The sequence below is a fragment of the Microtus pennsylvanicus genome, chromosome 2 (genome assembly GCF_037038515.1).
Source record: "Microtus pennsylvanicus isolate mMicPen1 chromosome 2, mMicPen1.hap1, whole genome shotgun sequence".
In the NCBI taxonomy this organism is placed as follows: Eukaryota; Metazoa; Chordata; class Mammalia; order Rodentia; family Cricetidae; genus Microtus; species Microtus pennsylvanicus.
Window position 1 is genome coordinate 97,707,957 of NC_134580.1, and position 16,138 is coordinate 97,724,094.

The following is a 16,138-nucleotide window of genomic DNA, read 5'->3' on the forward strand; positions in this document are numbered from 1 at the left end:
TATCAAGGGGAATGTGATCTCTTCTTCGAATCACTAAATTGGCTAACAGTTATTATTATTCATGCAGTTGCCTAAAGATAATAATACCCGTCTTAAAAAGACCAACTCCACAAGGCTTGGTGGTGCACAATTTAAGCCTCAGTCTGGTGTACAGTGAAAATAAAGGAAAATAAAATCACTGAGAGATATGCATGGATTTTTTAAAAAGAGATCTATTTATTTAATGTGCACTGGTGTTTTCCCTGTCTATAATCTGTGAGACGTCAGATTCACTGTGAGAGTTAGACGGTTGTGAGCTGCCATGTGAGTGCCGGGAATTGAACTGAGGTCCTCTGCAAGAGTAGCCAGTGCTCTTAACTGCTGAGCCATCACAGCCTGCATGAAACTATTTTTAAATAAAATAATTGTGATACTTGTGTTTTAACATATACCAAAGGTTAGGAATGACCACGAGCTGATCACTACTGATGCTGTACCAAGGGCACAAGTGGATCATGACATTATTCTATTTTTGTAATGTTTCAAACACTCTATTGATAAAAGTGTAACCAGACATGATGGTTAACACATATAATCTCTACAGGCAACCAAAAGGGTATGGCAGAAGTTCAGAGTTTGAAGTACTACATGAGTTCCAGACTAGCCTAGCTTACAGTGTAAGAACCTGTATAAAAACAAAACAAAACAAAACAAACCCAATTTGGGGATGGGTGTTAACAAAAGGAAAAGAATGTCACTTGCCTTGCTTAGGTCTTCTATCCCATTCAAATTCAAAGATCTCAATCAAACTGATTATCTTTAACTAAATATATACCAAGGAAATTTCTTGCCAAGAACCCCAAATTGGTACCTGAGGTTCAAACTCATTAAAAATAAGATTTTATTTCTTACCTTGTCAGACAATTCATTTTCTACATCTTTTTTGATTCTTCTCAGCATAAATGGTTTCAAGATCATGTGTAAGCGAGAGAGTTGATCTGAAACAGGAAGTCCACAAATAAAGCACTGTACACTGATTTAAGACAGTCAAAATAAACATCATGTTCCTCCCACCAAACCCTCCAAAATGCCATTGGGCTCAATGATTTTTTGAAAGAACCAAACTTCCAAAGTAGAAAAACAACCACGTTGCAGAGACTCTATTTCCATTAGAAACAACTTTCAACGTAATCTGGAAAACTGTGTCAATAACAATATCTTCACAAGACCTAATGAAAGTCAGAAGGGCTCCCAGTGTGTACTAGTTGTTTTTTGTCAACTTGACACAACAAAGAGAGGCTGTCAACTGAGGAATTCTTTCCCATCAAACATGACTGTGGGCAAGGAAGGGGGGGGGGGGAGGCATTTTCGTTTCTTTTTTTTTCCTTTCTTTGTGAGTGTGTGTTTGAGCTTTTTATTCTTCCAAGACTGGGTCTCACTATGTAGCCCTGGCTGTCCTGGAACTGGTGCTATAGACCAGGCCGGCCCCAGGAGGACCCAGCCAACTGTGGGCATGCCATCCCTGGGCAGATGGTCCTGGGTAATACAGAAAAGCAGGCTGAACAATGCATGGAAGCAATCCAGAAAGCAGTTTTCTTCCACGGTCTCTGCTTCAGTTCCTGCTTCAAGCTTCCTGCTTCTGCTCCTGTTCTATGATGGTCTAAGACTGGGATGTGTAACCCAAATAAAACTTTCCTCCCCAAACTGCAACAGAAAGCAAACTAGGACCTAGTGTTTCCCCAAAAGTATCTTTAAAGAAATAAAAAAAAAAATTAACAACTCTTTAAAAATCACTTAAAGAATTTATTTTATTGTATGCAAGTCTAATCACCATGTGCATACACAGTGCTTAATGTGGTTAGGAGAAGGTGTCATATCCCAAGTGGCTAGAATTGCATATAGCTGGAAGCTGCCATGTACGCAGGTTATGGAAATTAAACCTGAATCCTGGAAAAGCAGTCAGTGCTCTTCAACACTGAGCCATCTCTCTAGACCCTACTGAATTTTTCTTACAATTAGTAGATGTCAAGTTACATCTTCATAATAAGCAACTTGGCATTTTTTAATATTAGGAAAATAGTAAAAAACTATTGATAAACAAGGATACAATGTTTGCAATAGAAGCAAATCCTGGGGCTCATAAAATGGCTCTGTGGGTGAAGATGATTGCCAAACAAACCTGATGACCTGAGTTTGAACCTCAGAACCCATACAAAGGAAACAAAGAAGAGAACCACTCTACAGTCACCTCTGACCTCCACAAACTCACTGTGGCATGCACCCTCCCACCTACTAATAAGTAAAATTAAAAGACAAAATTAATTCTAAGTACATAGTTGCCCATGCTAATAGACTGAAAACAAAGTTCAGAGCCAGGTGTGGTGGCTCATACCTGTAATCCCAGAATCAGGAAACTGAAACAGGAAATGTCTAAGTTTGAGGCCAGACTACATAGCAAATTCCAGACCAGTCTAGGCTGTAGCGTGAAACCTGGGTTAGTCTTAAAACTCCTCACAAAAACGAGAAAAGGTACTTACTCTCATCAATAGCAGATTTGTTTTCAGCATGACTTTCAATGTCCTTGGAAAACCATTCATTAAATTCTTCATGTGAATCAAATAATGTTGGCATAATGAAATGTAGCAGAGCCCAGAGCTTGAAACAAAGAAAAATAATATTAAAAGATACGGTGTCATAAAATGACACTATGTGACGCTACATTAAGTTTGGAGAGCGAAGTAACAAACGAATGCATGTGCGTGAGGCAGAGAAATAAATGACTCTAAATGCTTGCTCAATGATGCCATTCAATTACAATTAGGTGTTGCAACAAAACGTTATGATTTTTTAAAAAATATTTATTTATTTATTATGTATACAATATTCTGTCTGTGTTTATGCCTGCAGGCCAGAAGAGGGCACCAGACCTCATTACAGATGGTTGTGAGCCACCATGTGGTTGTTGGGAATTGAACTCAGGACATCTAGAAGAACAGTCAGTGTTCTTAACCTCTGAGCCACCTCTCCAGCCCCCACGTTATGATTTTTTTCAATTAATCAAAAACTAAAAGGTTCATAATACAAACATTGCTTAGTTTTTGTAGTGATATAGATGATAGGTTTTTTTGTTTGCTTGTTTGTTTATTTTGTTTTTCAAGACAGGGTTTCTCTGTGGTTTTGGAGCCTGTCCTGGAACAGCTCTTGTAGACCAGGCTGGCCTCAAACCCACAGAGATCCGCCTGCCTCTGCCTCCCGAGTGCTGGGATTAAAGGCACGCGCCACAGCTGCCCGGCCATAGATGAGTTTTAAAGATGATTCCACAATTGACAGTTTTGAATGCAGTGTGCTCACTGTAAATAACCCTAGAGAAGGAGCCAGACAATTACAGCCTGTGAGGTTAACTGGTTGACTATGTATTTTCATGAAAAAAAAATTTAAGGGAACATAGCCACAGTCATTCATTTCTCCCCTATTTATGACTGCTTCCATTTTGCATAGGCAAAAAAAAAGCAGTTGTTAAGAGTCAATGTATTGCCTACAAAATGTAAACTATGATGAATTCTAAAGGAAGAACCAAGCCCTTCAGTGTTAGAGATCATTAGCTTTTAATTCTAGAGTAAAAATTTACCTGTATAAGATGGGTAATATTTAGTAAGGAAACAAAAAGGGACACTGTAATCGATAAATAGTAAGAAAAGAAGAATGGTGCCTACAGACAGTTAGGAAGCTACAATCAAGTCTTGTATGATGGTGAAGATAATTTGTAAAAAAACAGTAGAAGTTCAACATGGGTACAGATGTATTAAGAAGACATAAACCGTGACGCTGACTAGTGCCTACCTCTGCCATGGTATTCTGAATGGGGGTTCCAGTTAACAAAAGCCGATTCCGACACTGGAACTGTAAGAGAATCTTCCAACGAACACTGTTCAAGAAAATGAGTTACAAATTCCAAGTTGGCAATAAGTCTTTCTGTAATTATCCTAAGATCCAATAGTTCTAAAAAATGATTTCCAAACAGTACTTAACAATAATATACTATATCATGCACACAACAAAAATATATCTTAACAAAGATGAAGATAAAAATCCTAGTAGAACTGAGACTCACAATACCAATGGTATTAATGCTTAGAAAGAAAAAAAAAATCCCAGCTGGGCCGTGGTGTCATAGGCCTTTAATCCCAGCACTTAGGAGGCAGAGTCACGAAGATCTCTGAAAGTTTGAGACCAGTCTGGTCTACAGAGCGAGTTCCAGGACAGTCAGAACTGTTACACAGAGAAACCCAGTCTCAAAAAACAAACAAACAAACAAAAGGTAAAGTGGGTGACCTTTCTATCTTTATTGTTTCCTGTTGTTTTTGAGTATATATTAAAAAAAAATACCTAAGCCATCTACTTAGAAACCGCTTATCTGAAACATAGGATGTCAAAAGTATTAGTCTGTGCCTTTCCAGCTCAGCTGGCAAAGCAATGGAAGAAGGGCTAGATATAACTCAAGTCTTTACTCTTCTTGGCCACAGGCAGGACCTCCTTCAGAGACTATATAAACAAATGCCCTCCACAGGCTGGGACTTACCACTTGTCTGTTACTTGGATCTCTAAGAGAAAGTTCTATAGGTGCACCAAGAGAATCAGAAAATCCAATGCTAAATGGCACCAAGTAAAATTATATAGCTAAGCACTGTTCTATTTCAGTTTGGGAATCACTTTACCTATGTAACTTATAATAAAAAAGCTCTTTGAAGTCTAATGACCATGCAAGGATGGGGAAAGTGATTTAAAGAGAGAGAGAGAGAGAGAGAGAGAACCTCCCATCCCCCTGGAGTAATATTCTGCTTGCAGCTTGAAATTCTCATATAAAATAATCCCTCAGAGAAAAGACCAAGATCCCTTCTCCTACAGAATTTTCCTTAGCAACAAAAGTCACAACTAACTGAGAAGATTAAGGTTGAAAAAAATTTACATAATCTAAGCATAATATCTGAGTCTCAGGGAAAAATATATAAATAAGAATTTCTGCATTCTGGTCAGGCAAACTACTGAGGCATAGACCACACTATGCTATATCCTAAAATTTCTGGCCTTGCTGATTCTGTATGTAGACTCCCACCCATGAAGGCTAGTTTCTAATAGGCAGGTTACCTGGAACTACTCTTCAGCGCCTGAGCTTCATCCAGTACCATGTATTGCCACTTGACCCGTTGAAAATACTTGACATCCTGTACTACCAGCTGGTAGCTAGTGATGACCACATGGAAGGGGGCATCCTGAGTGTACAAGGTCTTCTACAAATGTAAGAGGGGAAATATGAAAAGTGATATGTAAAAGCTTTCAAACAAATATTTTTAGTGTATGTGTGTGCATAAATATGAGTAAGCACATATATATGCTGAGCTCAAAGGACAATTTTCCAGAGTTGGCTCTTTCCTTCCACTGTTGGGTCAAGGGACTGAACACACATTATCAAGATTGTTCAGCACCTCCTGAGTCATCTCTCCAGTCCACATTACAATTCTCAATCAGGTAATGAAGGAAGCATGGTGTACATCTGCAACCTTTAATCCCAGCACTTAGAGGCAGAGACAGACACATCTCTGATTCTGAGGTCAGCATGGTCTACATAGCAAGTTCTGGGCCAGCTAGGGCCACATAGTGAGATATTGTCTTTAAAAAGGTAATAAAGTATTAACAGTGCATTAAAAAAACAAAATGAAGAATTGATGTTCTTCCATCTCTGTGACTGGAGGATGTGCAGTGAGGTTTTAAAGCATTTTCTTTATTATAATCAAAGTAACAGCAAATATTCAGTTCATGAAAGAAAAGGGAGCATGGGACTGAAGGGATGGCTCAGTGCTGAAAACCCTTGCTCATCTTGCACAGTGACTTATAACTACCTAGAACTCCAGTTCCAGGACATATGACCTGATGGCTTCTCTTCTGGCCTCTTTGGGATCCTGCATGTATGTAGTACACATATAGTCACACATGTACACATAAAACTTTTAAAAAGTAAATATTGAAAAAACATCTCTTTTCATACTAGACTAGAAGAAAAAATGATGGCCTGTATAGGAAAAACAATGTATATAAAGAAAATATATTTGCCACATATCCAGAAATGTATTATAGATCTTATATATATGAGGACTTACTCAAATTAAAGAGATTTGAGAGAAAAGAAAAAATGGGGGGGGGGGAGAGAAAGGGAGGGAAAGAGTCAGAGTATGTGTATTGTGTAAAACAGAAGTTACCTGACTCCAGAATCTCCGGATGACTTTTCTATCATGAGGATTTCCCCAATATGGTAGCACCTGGAAGAGGGATCAATATATATATGTGTGTGTGTGTGTATATATATATATAATTTTCTTGGAGAATAAACTGTAAACGTTATCAATAAGGTTATTCTAAATGACTAAAAAAATTAATAAAAGGGGCATTTTTGATTCATTCTCCTGCTAACCAAATAGACAAACATATACAATATATCTTTTTTTAAAGTATTAAGAGATACTGAAGCAACGGAAAATTACAGAGCCAAGGAGCAGAAAGAGTGGTAAAGCCTAGCAGCACGTGGTGCTTTCGTTTTGTAGAACTGATACTCTCCAAAAGTTCCAGCTCTGAGAATAAAAAGCTTAGCAGAGATTTTACAAAAGAAATGGAGAGGAGCTAGAGACAGTTCCACGGTTAAGAGCACTTGTTACTATTGTGGAGAACTTAGGTTCAATTTCCATCACCCACATCCTAGTAAGAGCTTTTCCATACTTTCGCTTTTTGAAGACAGGGTTTCTCTGTGTAGCCCTGGCTGGCCTTGAATTCACTGAGATCCACCTGTCTCTGCTTCCCAAGTAATGGGATTAAAGGTGTATGTCACCACTGACCAAACATTTGCAGACACCTACACCAAATATACTGAGTTTCCAGATGTCAACATCACGGATCTATGGATTTCACATAATCTAGGCATAAACTTGAGTAGAACCTCTATCTAACAGAGAAGTAAACATGTTTTCAACAATCTAAGGGGAAATGGCAATAAAAACAATGACTGCTACTAGGGCCAGCAATTCTTGTATAATTCTAAGCTTTGAGCCCAAATGGTCTGTCAAAACAACTATGCTGTTTGAGAGTATAAACAAATTCATAAATAATACATAAGCAGTGTGGTTGGCTTCCAAAAGATACATATATGAATTCCATGTCCTATATTATCAAGTATTTTTTAATCAATAATCTAACCCTGTTCAATCTAATCTTAGCTCACATGTCACATAAAAATGGGTTTCTAAATAACTAGAACTATAGTATAACCCAGTAATTTGTTTCAGGCATATGCCTTAAATAATGAAAACGAGACACATGTTCAAACAAAAGTGTACATAAATGTTTACAGCACTGGGGCTGAGAACAGCTAAAAAGTGAAAACCACCCTAAAATCCATCACCAGATGAGCAAGAGCCAAAATGTAACGGCATATTTTGTATGGCTGAGTTATATGAAGTATTTGGCAAATATTTTCTATAGAAAGCAGATTTGGGGGCTGAAGACATGGCTCAGTGGTTAAACGCACTGACTGATCTTCCAGAGGACCCTGGTTCAATTCCCAGGACCCCAATAGCTCTAATCTGTCTGTAACCCCAATCCCTGGGCTTCTGGCACCCCCACACAGACATACATACAGGGAAAACACCAATGAAGACTAAATAAATAAATAAATGGAGGTTGTGTTTTCCAGCGGCTGGTGATAAAGGGGAACAGAGAATTACTACTTCATGTACATAACGGTTTTGGGGTGGTTTACCCTGCCTTTTTTGTTTTTTTTTAAAGATTTTATTTATTATGTATACAATATTCTGTCTCCGTGTATGACCACATGCCAGAAGAGGGCGCCAGATCTCATTACAGATGGTTGTGAGCCACTATGTGGTTGCTGGGAATTGAACTCAGGACCATTGGAAGAGCAGGCAATGTTCTTAACCACTGAGCCATCTCTCCAGCCCCTTTTTTGATTTTTGAAGACAGGGTTTCTCTGTGTAACCCTAGCTATCCTAAAACTCACTCTGTAGACCAGTCTGGCCTCAAACTCAAGAGATCCACCTGTCTTTGCGTCCTGAGTGCTGGGATTAAAGGTGTCCAACACTACTTCTCACCATGAACATATAGTTTAAGGGTAGGGTGAAGAGAGTAGGGATGAGAAAAGGGATAGCCACACAACACTGACTGTACTTTTAAATATTATACTTATTTAACATGTATGTGAACATGCATATGTGCATGTGTACATACTCATGTATCACAGAACACAGGCAGAAGTCAAAGAACAACATGCAGAATTTGGTGCTCTCCCCTGCCATCTGGTACTGGTGACTGTATTTAGGTCTCCATTTTGGTAGCAGTGCCTCCACTGCTTGAGCCATCCTACCTACCCTGAACAAGGCACTTTTTGTATGATTGTTTGACTTTTTCAGACTGAGTCTTGCTATGTAGTCCTGGCTGGCCAGGAATGTGAAACTATGACCAGAGTGGCTTTGAATTTATGGCAATCCTTCTGCCTCAACCTCCTGAGTACTGAGAGGATAAATACATACCACTCTCTTGGTAAAATGGTAAATTTTTATGGTATGTATTTTTCTTTTATCGATTTTTATTGAGCTCTACATTTTTCTCTGTTCCCCTCTCTGCCTCTCTCTTCCCCTTTGGTCCTCATGCTCCCAATTTACTCAGAAGATCTTGTCTTCTACTTGTCATATAGATTAGATCTATGTAAGTCTCTCTTAGTGTCTTCATTGTTGTCTAAGTTCTCTGGCATTGTGGTCTGTAGGCTGGTTTGTAGCAAAGTTTCTTTGCTTTTGGTTTAAAACCCACCTATGAGTGAGTACATGTGATAATTGTCTTTGGTATGTATTTTATAATACAAAAAAATGGAATCGAACACCCAACAGAGGACACTTAATACATGGCCCACAGATTCCATTTTACCACCCCTACATTAGTGCTAAAATTAAATTCAAGTTGGACAGTGGTGATGCAAGCCTTGGAAGCAGTGGTCTGAGTTCAAGGTCAGCCTGGTCTATAGAGCAAGTTTCAGGGCTACAGAGAACCCTGTAGCAATCTTCCCCCCAAATTTCAATAAACAAACAAGATGGAAACTGAATATGCACATGAAAGCTTAGTTCTATATATTAAAGCAAAAGAAAGATATGAAGATTTAAAGTAATCCCACATTGCCATCTCTTGGCCAGAGGAGGAGCTGCACAAAACCCCAGTGTCTGGGTAGAAATTAAAGACTTTTTGACATTGTATTCAATATGTCTCTAGCCATAAATTTAAAAGAAGACAAGTCAAAAACTCATTTCCATTTTTCATATGTCCAACAATTCATGAAAAAATTTCAATCAAGTCAATCTCATGTTCATATCTTCTATTTTGGATTTTGTATGTGGGTATTTAATGCATATGTATCCATGGACCACATGCAGGCAGTGCCTGCAGAGTCCTCAAGAGGGTGTTAGATCTCATGAGAATGGATTTAAGACAATTGTGAACTTCCATATAAACAATTCTGGGTTCTCTGGCAGAGCACCCAGTGCTTTTAGCCACTGAATCATCTTCTCCAGGCCTGATATCCTTTTAAAACACTTTTTACATGCCAGATGGTGGAATTGCACACACCTTTGATCCCAGTACTTGGGAGGGAGATAACTCTGTGAGTTCGAGGTCATCTCGGTCTACCCACAAAGCTAATTCCAGGACAGCCAAGGTTACACACGCACACAAAAAAACCTGTCTTGAAAATAAAAAACAAAACAAAACAAAAAAACCCACTTTCTACATCAATTCAGTAGCAAGGACCATAGCCATAAACTGCTCGTGGTAAGAAATCCCAGTTATGTTCATCTATCTTACAAAGCCTAAAGACAGAAAAATATTTGTCACTTATCTCCATCCTTCTCCCTGAAGTAATGTACAGAGCCCATCAAAATAATGAAGAACTCAAATCAGAGATATTATTTGTTTATTCATAATCCATAAAAGTCCTTATTACTATGCAACTTCATGTCCATGCATCCCTTTAGACACAGAACACAGCTATTTCATTACCCGCCCATTCAAACTACAAATAACACAACTAATCTTGCTCATTTTTTCTATATTCCTACCATATTACACACACCACACAGTTTTGTTTTTTACTTTGGGGAGAGGGGTTTTGATAAAGGGTCTCATGTGGCCCAGGTTAGTCATAAGTTCTCTATGCAGCCAAGGCCAGCCTTGAATTCTTGATCTTCCTACTATGCCTCACATGTATTATTCACACGAAATTAGAGGTCTGAGCCACCATGTCCAGGACAAAACCTATTTACACTGCGTCTATGTCACACTAACCTGTTGTAACAACCTCTTGATTTTCTTAAACAGTTTCATGCTGGCTTAAACCCGGCTCTATATCTGAGGATGATTTGCTTTAATCCTTCTGCTCCTACCTCCCATATACTGAGATCACTGGTTTGGCTACCACTACCACCAGTTTGGTTTTTCGAGACAGGGTTTCTCTGTAGCTTTGGAACCTGTCCTGGAACTAGCTCTTGTAGACCAGACTGACCTCGAACTCACAGAGATCCACCTGCCTCTGCCTCCCGAGTGCTGGGATTAAGGGCGTGCGCCACCACTGCCCAGGGACACCAGCACCAGTTTCATGCAACGCTGTGGATCCAATCTGTGGCTTCATTAGAGGAACCAAGCATTATACCAACTGAACAACATCCCTGGCTCAGTCAATCTCAATTTTTCCTCTCTGAGTTACTTAAATCAATATTCATATTATCTACTTTAGATATTACAAGCTGGATCAAGACTAACTTTAGAGTTATTAAGAAATATGAATTATTATAGACTACAATACAATATAAAATTTGTCAAAATCTACTTTGAAACAAGATAGATATTTTCTATCATCTTAACAGACCATCAATTAATATAAAAAAGTGGCACAAATAACTTATATTAGACTGAATTTCTCGCCTATTTAGTATAAAGGTTTATAAGCTTGTTACTTTCCTAAATCACATTTCTAAGAAATGAACATAAGGAAGCTGGGGATAAAGACTCACACTCGTAGGACCTGGGAGGTTAAGGCAAGAAGATCAGGAGTTCAAAGTCATCCACAGCGACACAGCAAGATCAAAGTCAGTCCAGTTACACCAGACCATATCTTAACAAAACCAAAAGAATAAGCCAGGTGTGAAGGTACGCCTATAATCCCAGCAGCTAGGAACTGGGGCATGCTAACTGCCTACCACAAATTCAAAGCCAGCCTGGACTACATAGCGGGACTTAAAAAGACAGCCTGAAGTACTGAGGGTAGAGTATGACTCTGTCTCTAAAAGACAAAAGAAAACCATTAATAAAACATATAAAACCAACAAATACAGATACAAAGGACTGGGGCGGTATTTCAATTCGGAAGGACTGTCTAGCATGTTACTGATTCCAACACTTCATAAACCTGGTATGGTGGCATACACTTATAAAATAATGGATATATAACAAGTTCGAGGACAGTGTGTGACACATAAGACTGTATCAAAACAAACATAAAAGGGCTAAAAAGATGGCTCCTAAGTTTGATTCTCAGCACATAATAAGGCAGTTCATAAGCACCTGTAATTCCAGCTCTAGAAGATCCAACACATTTCTTTGCACATACCCACAGAGCTATGACAGTTTAAAAAGAAAAAATAAAAGAGCCAGGAGCACTGGCATACACCTTTAATGCTAACAATCAGGAGGCAAAGAGGGAACCACATGTGAGAAAAATGGCTCCATAAGATTGGCCAGGAGACCAGGTATGGCAGCACACACCTTTAATCCCAGCATTACAGAGGCAGGGAGCAGTGGATCTCTGTGAGTTCAAAGTCAACCTGGTCTACACAGAGAGATCCATTACAGCCAAGGCTACATATAGAGACTCTGTTTCAAAAAATAAAAAAGTTGGATTGTAAGCAAGTCTGTAAGGCATTGTCTTGATTGATGTAGGAGGTCCCATCCCACAGGAGTGGTGCCACACCTGGGCAGGTGGTACTGCATGAAAGGAAGCTGAATAAGTCATGGGGAGCAAGACAGTCATGTGGAGCAAGCAGCACTTTTTCAATGCCTGTTTCAGCTCCTGCCTTCAGGTTCCTGCCTACTTGAGTTCCTGCTCAGAATTTCTTGAATGAAGGAATATAAGCTGCGAGCTAAAATAAACCCTTTTCTCCCTTTGCTGCTTTAGTCACAGTGTTTATTACAACAACAGAACCAAAAACAATTAGTAAGGCAGCAAAAGAAGAGTCAGAAACCTTATCTTAAAGAACAAGAGCTTCTTTACCTTAAATTTAGGAACAAATCTTGTAAACTCCTGGTGCCAATTATTAAGTGTAGAAGCAGGTGAAATTATTAAGAAAGGTCCCCAAATGTTTTCTCTCTGCAAAAGAAAACTGGGTCAGCCAGCTGTAGGAAAACCGAAGATATTCAAACCCAAACAATCAGTGACATGAGAAATTTAAAAACAGGAAACATAGTAACAAGAGAAATTGTGCCTATCTCCCAAGTGTCCACACAAACTTATTCAATAAGAAGCAGTGTTAGTTGAGGCCAGCCTGACCTACAGAGTTATTTCCAAGACAGACAGGGTTACACTGGAAAACCCAGTCTTAAGAAACCGAAATAAATACACAAATAAATAAGAAAATGGAAAAGAAGAAGCATTAGTATAATAAGAGCACAAAGAGATAAAGTACTAAGCAATGACTCTCTTGTGATTTCTAGGCTGTATTTTTTTTTCATAAAACATGTATGACATACGGACTAGCTTTTATTATTTTCTACTATGTTAGCATAATATTACTGTTAGTTAGTTAGAAGAGTATTAATCTTTTTCAATGTATGTTATTACACATTTCCCATTTAATTTTTATAAGATTCCTATATGGTATATATAACCTGTGATTCAATAAAGGTAGAAAACGAGGTCTCAGAGATTTAAAGTGAAATCACTTCAAAAGAGGTTAAGTGGGTGCCTATGACATTGCTAGAAAGAGCAGTGTTGAGATGGGAATCCAGTACCAGTTCTTGCAAGCTAACAATAACGTCTTTGCCACTACACTGGTAGTTCTTAAAAGGAAGTGAGAGACAAGAATTCTAGTTATACTTGCTCAAACACCATCCTGGCCCCATTGGGAACTAATGTTATTCCATTCTGTCTGTTACAAAAGCCTTCAGGTATAGCAACAAGTTCTGTTATTTTGATATGCTACAAAGCATAACACTGCTTTTAAGTGGCTCACTGCTGACAGAAAATGAACCCAAATTCAGGAGAGGAAGATTACTGACAATTCCATCTACTCACCTCAGCGAGATGGGCCAAGAGGGCAATGCTCTGTACAGTTTTACCGAGACCCATTTCATCAGCAAGAATTCCATTAATACCCTGGGAGACACGGAGAGAGAGATAGACTGTCATCACCTGATCGCAGTGCATAGGATTCATTCTATTCAGTGCCAAAAGATCTAACAAAGATGGTGGACCAGATCAACCAAGATTGACTGGAGATACTCAGTACCAAGACTCTGAATCAGTACTGCAATGGTTTCTTTTGCCAACATTACATTTATATGTGTGACTCATGATATATGAGAAAAATACTAAGGCCAGGTCTTTACCTAATCTAGCCCACATCAAGCAAAAAATGAGGCTTACCAAGACTACCTAAGGCATGCTATATACAGGATACAAACACAATCTCCAAGCCAGAAAAACAGAGAAACCCTTCAGACTATTGCATAAAGTTGAAGTTTTGGGACTGGAGAGATGGCTCAGTGCTTAAGAGCACTTGCTGCTCTTGGAGAGGACTCAACTTCAGTTTCGATCACCCACGTGGCTCACACCCAATTCTAGGGGATTGGATTCCCTCTTTTGACCTCCATAGGCACTGCATGCCTGTGCTGTACTTACATACAATAAAGGTAAATATTTATACACACAAAATATAAACAGGTAAATCTAAACAAACAAAACAAAAAACCCTAAAGGTGAATTCACTTCATAATTACATTAATCAAAAGAAAACTAAATAGGTTTGTCATGTTTCTAAAATTTACCTGTTCATAGAGATTGGCTAACCAGTTCATGCCTTTCAGCTGGTAACCTTTCAATTTGCCATTGAAAATAGTGGGTTGTGGAATATCTTCACCAGCCCGGATGGATGGATTTGCAAGGCTGTAACTCTCCCCAAACCCAGAGCCAGACTTGTCTGCTGCCCTGAGGGCAGCTGCCCGACTTTCTTTTGCATCTTCATCAAATGACCTTGTCTGAAAAATAAAAAGTCAAGAAAATGTAAGAATAAAATTTAAACACAAGCTGGAGAAATAGCTGAGGGGTTAAGAGCACTGACGACTCTTCCAGAAAACCCCAGATCAATTCCCAGCACCCACATGCAGCTCACAACTGTCTGCAACTCCAGATCCATGGAACCAGACACCCACAGCAAAACACCAATGCACATAAAATAAAAATAATTAAAAAAAATTCATTAACATATTTTATACTAAAAATAGAATAAACTTTCTAATATCTTACTAAGTTAATGAAACATTTATATTAAAATGTTTTTATTAGTATACTAATCTATATTAAGTTACTTGCTAATTCAAAGATTCTGTTAAAAGTTTGTTGTTTTGTTTTTCGAGACAAGGTTTCTCTGTGTAGCCCTGGCTGTCCTGGAACTTCCTCTGTAGCCCAAGCTAGGCTGGCCTTGAACTCACAGAGATCCACCTGCCTCTCCCTCCCGGAGCTAGGACTTGAACTATACACCAAAATCACCCAACTTTTTTAAAGTTTTGATGTGGGGATTGAGCGCATAGGAGAGTATGCTGATGATGATAAAGTTCAAGATATACTTGAATAAAAATATCATGAAATTTATCACTTTATACAACGAACATATCAAATAAAAAATAAAAAGCAAAACATGCTTCAATACAAAGTTTAATTGGGTTAATTGTGTGAGGTGGTATGTATTTATTCTTTTTTTGTTTGATCTTTTAGAGACAGAGTCTCTCCACATAGCACTGGCTGTCCTGGAACTTACCACATAGACCAGGCTGGCTTCAAACTCAGAGATCCTTACACCTCTGCCTCGGAGTTATGGAATTCAAGATGTGCACTACCACACCCAGCACTTGTGTCTATTCTTAACCCCAGCAAAGTAACCAAAAGGCTCGCTGCAGCATACTAAACTGCATTTTCTTTACTTATTTCAACACAAATATAGTTTCTTACTAATTCTATTAAAAAGATCACTAGGCCCTAAGGGGCTGGAGAGATGGCTCAGTGGTTAAGAGCATTGCCTGCTCTTCCAAAGGTCCTGAGTTCAATTCCCGGCAACCACATGGTGGCTCACAACCATCTGTAATGAGGTCTGGTGCCCTCTTCTGGCCTGCAGACATACATGCAGACAGATTATTGTATACATAATGAATAAATAAATAAACAAATAAATAAATATTTAAAAAAAAAAGATCACTAGGTCCTAAAGGGCTGGAGAGATGACTCAGAGAGGACTGGCTGTTTTGCAGAGGACCTGGGTTCAGTTCCCAGAACCCACATGGAGGCTTACAACCATCCTTACTCCAGTTCCAGTAGACCTGCTACTCTCTTCTGGCCTCTGTGGACACCGGGCATGCACGCAGTACGCGCACACACACACACACAACACACATACATATACATGCAAGCAAAACAGTCATACACATAAGAACAAATCTTTTTTAAGTTTTTTTTTTTTTTTTTGGTTTTTCGAGACAGGGTTTCTCTGTGGTTTTGGAGCCTGTCCTGGAACTAGCTCTTGTAGACCAGGCTGGTCTCGAACTCACAGAGATCCACCTGCCTCTGCCTCCCGAGTGCTGGGATTAAAGGCGTGCGCCACCACCGCCCAGCGGAAGAACAAATCTTTTTTAAAAAAGACTAGCTCAGGAATAATAAAAGAACAAATTAGTACTTGAGTGAAAGAAACCAGTGACTTGGTTTTCTCAAGGCATAAGACTCGTGATAGTCTTTTTCATTAAACAACCCAAGATTACTGAAGAGGAGACAAAACAACAAAACAGAGTTTGTAGC

At 38.9% G+C, this 16,138-nt stretch overlaps 1 protein-coding gene across 1 annotated transcript in view; it reads right to left on the reverse strand.

The window, feature by feature from the left end:
• Ino80 (INO80 complex ATPase subunit) overlaps positions 1–16,138 on the reverse strand; it is a 104,612-nt gene that overhangs the window by 57,702 nt on the left and 30,772 nt on the right. The window contains exons 12-19 of the mRNA XM_075961821.1: positions 14,122–14,331; positions 13,370–13,450; positions 12,350–12,445; positions 6,234–6,293; positions 5,125–5,267; positions 3,820–3,904; positions 2,517–2,634; positions 892–977 (exon numbers count right to left, since the gene is read on the reverse strand). Of these exons, the coding sequence (XP_075817936.1) occupies positions 892–977; positions 2,517–2,634; positions 3,820–3,904; positions 5,125–5,267; positions 6,234–6,293; positions 12,350–12,445; positions 13,370–13,450; positions 14,122–14,331 (879 nt within the window). The remainder of the gene's footprint in view (positions 1–891; positions 978–2,516; positions 2,635–3,819; positions 3,905–5,124; positions 5,268–6,233; positions 6,294–12,349; positions 12,446–13,369; positions 13,451–14,121; positions 14,332–16,138) is intronic.